Genomic DNA, 3,969 nt, shown 5'->3' with positions numbered 1-3,969 from the left:
CACACACACACACACACACACACACACACACACACACACAAACACACACACACTCACACACACACACACTCTCCATGGTCTTCCCTTTACCTGGTGCGTTCACTTTCTTTCCCAGTGTCAGCACTGATGGCTGGATATTTTCCGAATGATTGACCAATCGTAACTTTTGTTTGATCCTCACTAACAGTGAGCCTCTTCGTTGTTGGTTTAAATGAAAAGCCTTCTTTCTTGTCTTTCACGTTGACTTTGATTCTGATTGGTTTACCCACAGATACCATTCCACTTCCACCTCCTCCTCCAGTAATTGACGAGTGATAGGCTGCTTTATTGGAGACTCGAAGGACCAAATTCCTGGTTTGTGCTTTTTCGTAGTCCAGTTCCTGTAAGGGGAGGGTGGGTCAGCACAATGGGAATAAGGTATCAAATGCTGAGCGATGCAGGGGGAACCAAATGAAACCCCACCTGAGAAAATTTATCTAGTCAAAATTCTAAATCAGACAAAGGATGTTTCAAGAAATGTGGGCCAGGAGCAGGCAGGTGGGACGAGTTTAGTTTGAGATTATGGTCAGCAGAGTCTGTTTCCGTGCTGTAGGACTCTATGACTCTAAATTCACAATTCGAATCCAGGTCCCCAGATCATAATACCTGGGTCTCTGCATTAATAATCTAGTCCATTGCCTCCCCAGTTCAGCCTTTCCAGCCGATTCCAGCACTCCATAAAATCATGATGCATTTTGGCTAATTCCATCAATCCCCCTTTGCCCAATATTCTTCAATACTTTTGAATAATACCTCTCTTAACCTCAGAATTAAAATTAATAATTTGTCTCATTCCGATGACCATTTGTAGCCAAACCTATTTCATCTATTATACCTCGGACATCCCTACAAAAGGACTGGCTCTAATGTTTAAACTCCATTCACCCATTTTAGAGTCATACAGTCATAGAGATGTACAGCATGGAAACAGACCCTTCAGTCCAACCCGTCCATGCCGACCAGATATCCCATCCCAATCTAGTCCCACCTGCCAGCACCCGGCTCATATCCCTCCAAACCCTTCCTATTCATATACCCATCCCAGATGCCTCGTAAAGCATTTTGGACTCAAGCAATGGAAATTCTTTCTCGCTATCTGAAACACCTCAAGCAAATCCTCCTTAACCTTATAAATTCTTGAGAATGCTACACTTGTTTGTGTGTTCTCTCCTAGCAATGTAACCCTTGGACTCCCAGTATAACTCTATTCCACACTTAGTCCAGGATTCTTCAGGAAAGGAAATCTTTCCATCCTTACTTGGTCTGGCCTACATGTGACTCAGAGCTTATTAGGGGTGGGCAATAAATGCCTATACCCCATGAAAAAGTAAGGAAAAATAAATAAGCAAATTAATCCTTCCTCAAATTGGGCATCCAGTCAAACTCTCTGTTTTATTTTAGTGTTTGAAAATTCAGGAAGCTTTTCACAAAACTTCAAATGAAACTTTTGTATTTTGTTCTAAATTCTGAAACCCGTAAGCAGTGGGAAGCTCAGCACGGAAAGTTACTGACAACAAGAGGTTTGAAAAGCGATAACCCTTGAAAGGTCACATCAATAAAATATCATTCCCTGTGCACTACAAAAATACACCATAAAGGGGACTGGATTACAATTGCTAAGATAAATAAATTAAAATTATGTTCATCACGTACAAAATAAAAAATGCACAGCAGCAATAAACTGCTTTCATCTGGCGGCTTTATCATAGAAGATTCCAGATCTTAGAATCCCTAGATTGTGGAAACAGGCCATTTGGCCCAACAATTCCACACTGACTCTCCAAAGAGCATCCTACCCAAACTCACCTGCCTTTCCTATTCCTGTAAACCTGCATTTCCCATAGCCAATCCACCTAACCCGCACATCCCTGTACACTATGGGCAATTCACCCTAACCTAAACATCTTTGGTCTGCAGAAGGGAACCAGAGCACCTGGAGGGAACCGATCCAGAAACAGGAAGAACGTACAAGCTCCACACAGATGGCTGGCATTGAACCCAGGTTCCTGGTGTTATGAGGCAGCAGTGCTAACCACTGAGCCACTGTGACACCCCTTTAATCTAACACAACATCCCAAGATTCACAAGAGTGATTAAAAACACCTGCCACTGATTCACAAGGAAGTATAAAAGGCAAATCTTAGTTGGAGAGATTGGTTTGAAGGTGAATGGTAGGGAGGGATTTCCTTCGGACTGAGGTTACTGAGAGAGATGGACAGTACTGGTGGATCCATTAAAACTGGAAATGTGCCAGAGGACAGAAAGAAAAATGTGCAGACAACGCACAGGGGTGTGGGGCTATAGAACTATAACCCCAGACCCATTACTGGGCTTGTTAGTCCTAAAAGGGCAAACAATTGGAATGGTATTTGAACTCAGAGAAACAGAGCCATAATCTCACTGAATGGCTAAACTGAACTGAGGGGCTAAAGGACCTCCTCCTCATCCTGTGTTTCTATAAAGTCAGAAGTCACATGACACCAGGTTATAGAACATAGAAAAGTACAGCACAGAACAAGCCCTTTGGCCCACGATGTTGTGCCGAGATTTAATCCTAATGTCAAATATAGTTACTTAACCTACACACCCCTCAACTCACTGCTATCCATGTGCATGTCCAGCAGTTGCTTAAATGTCCCCAATGACTCCAATGTCCAATAGGTTTAATCAAAATCACAAGCTTTCGGAGCACTGCTCCTTCATTGGGTGAAGTGCTACCTCTATTTTCAGACAGATTAATAGAGCAAACACACTTTTCACCCAGCGAGAGACAATGACCCTGGTAATGCTCTGGGGCACCTGGGTTCAAATCCGGCCATGACAGATGGCACAATTCGAATTCAACAAATATCTGGAATTAAAGAGTCTAACGATGACCATGAGCTCATTGTCAGAAAAACCCCATCTGGTTCACTCATGACCTTGAGGGAAAGAAACTGCCATTCTTACCTGGTCTGCTGTACACGTGACTCCCAACCCACAACAATACGGTTGATTCTTAACTGCCTTCTTGGCAATTAGGGATGGGCAATAAACGTTGGCCTGATCAGTGTTACTCTCATACCCACAATGAATGAAAAAAATAAGTTGGCATTGTCAAGGCAATTAGAATCCACAAAAAGTGGCAACTATCACCCATGCACCCAATGTTAGCAGCTGTCGGCATTCCACGTTCATACACCACAGTTTACAGAAGGATATTTATATTGTATCAATATACCATTGCAATTTACTGTCACGAGGATGTCTCATTACAATGAGATGTAGAAGACCTCTGTGTGAAAAGGTGGTGACCTATGAGGAGGAATTTGGACAGCTGAGACTCTCCTATTTCGACATATATTTTAGGAAAATGTTATCAAACATGTCAAACTGGAAAATGTCATAGCCAAGAAAAACACATATCATATATTAATATTATTTAGCCTCATCGTTGTATTGGTTTTACATGTCACATGATGGTCTGATTGGTCTACTTCTGCCATTATGTCTCATGGTTTTATTGTATGATGTGGAGGATTGGGGTGGACCAAGTTAAAAATCACATAACACCAGGTTATAGCCCAACAGGTTTATTTGGAAGCACCAGCTTTCAGAGTGCTGCTCTTTCATCAAGTGGGGCAGGATCATAGGACACAGAATTTATAGCAAAAGGTCATTCCAACTGAAATGATATACTGAACAAATCTAGATTGCTGTTAAGTGTAATCTCAGCTCAGACATTACATTAACCAGCCTCAACTGGGATCTTGGATTCATGTCACCCTACAGGTGAGCCCGTTACACTATACACACACACTCTTATACACGATCATACTCACACACTCATGTAGACCCTCTCTCATACACACGGTCACACACACACACGCGTACCACCCTCGAATGTACTTATGCACGCACGCACACACACTTACACACACACACACACAT

General features: G+C 42.4%; 1 protein-coding gene across 1 annotated transcript in view; it reads right to left on the bottom strand.

The window, feature by feature from the left end:
- LOC122548762 (cadherin-4-like) overlaps positions 1-3,969 on the bottom strand; it is a 48,826-nt gene that overhangs the window by 12,958 nt on the left and 31,899 nt on the right. Inside the window, exon 10 of the mRNA XM_043687530.1 lies at positions 91-380. Within this exon, the coding sequence (XP_043543465.1) occupies positions 91-380 (290 nt within the window). The remainder of the gene's footprint in view (positions 1-90; positions 381-3,969) is intronic.

Source organism: Chiloscyllium plagiosum, chromosome 4 (genome assembly GCF_004010195.1).
Source record: "Chiloscyllium plagiosum isolate BGI_BamShark_2017 chromosome 4, ASM401019v2, whole genome shotgun sequence".
Classification (NCBI taxonomy): Eukaryota; Metazoa; Chordata; class Chondrichthyes; order Orectolobiformes; family Hemiscylliidae; genus Chiloscyllium; species Chiloscyllium plagiosum.
Note: the sequence above shows the minus strand (reverse complement) of the source record. Positions and strands in the feature narration are given on the sequence as shown.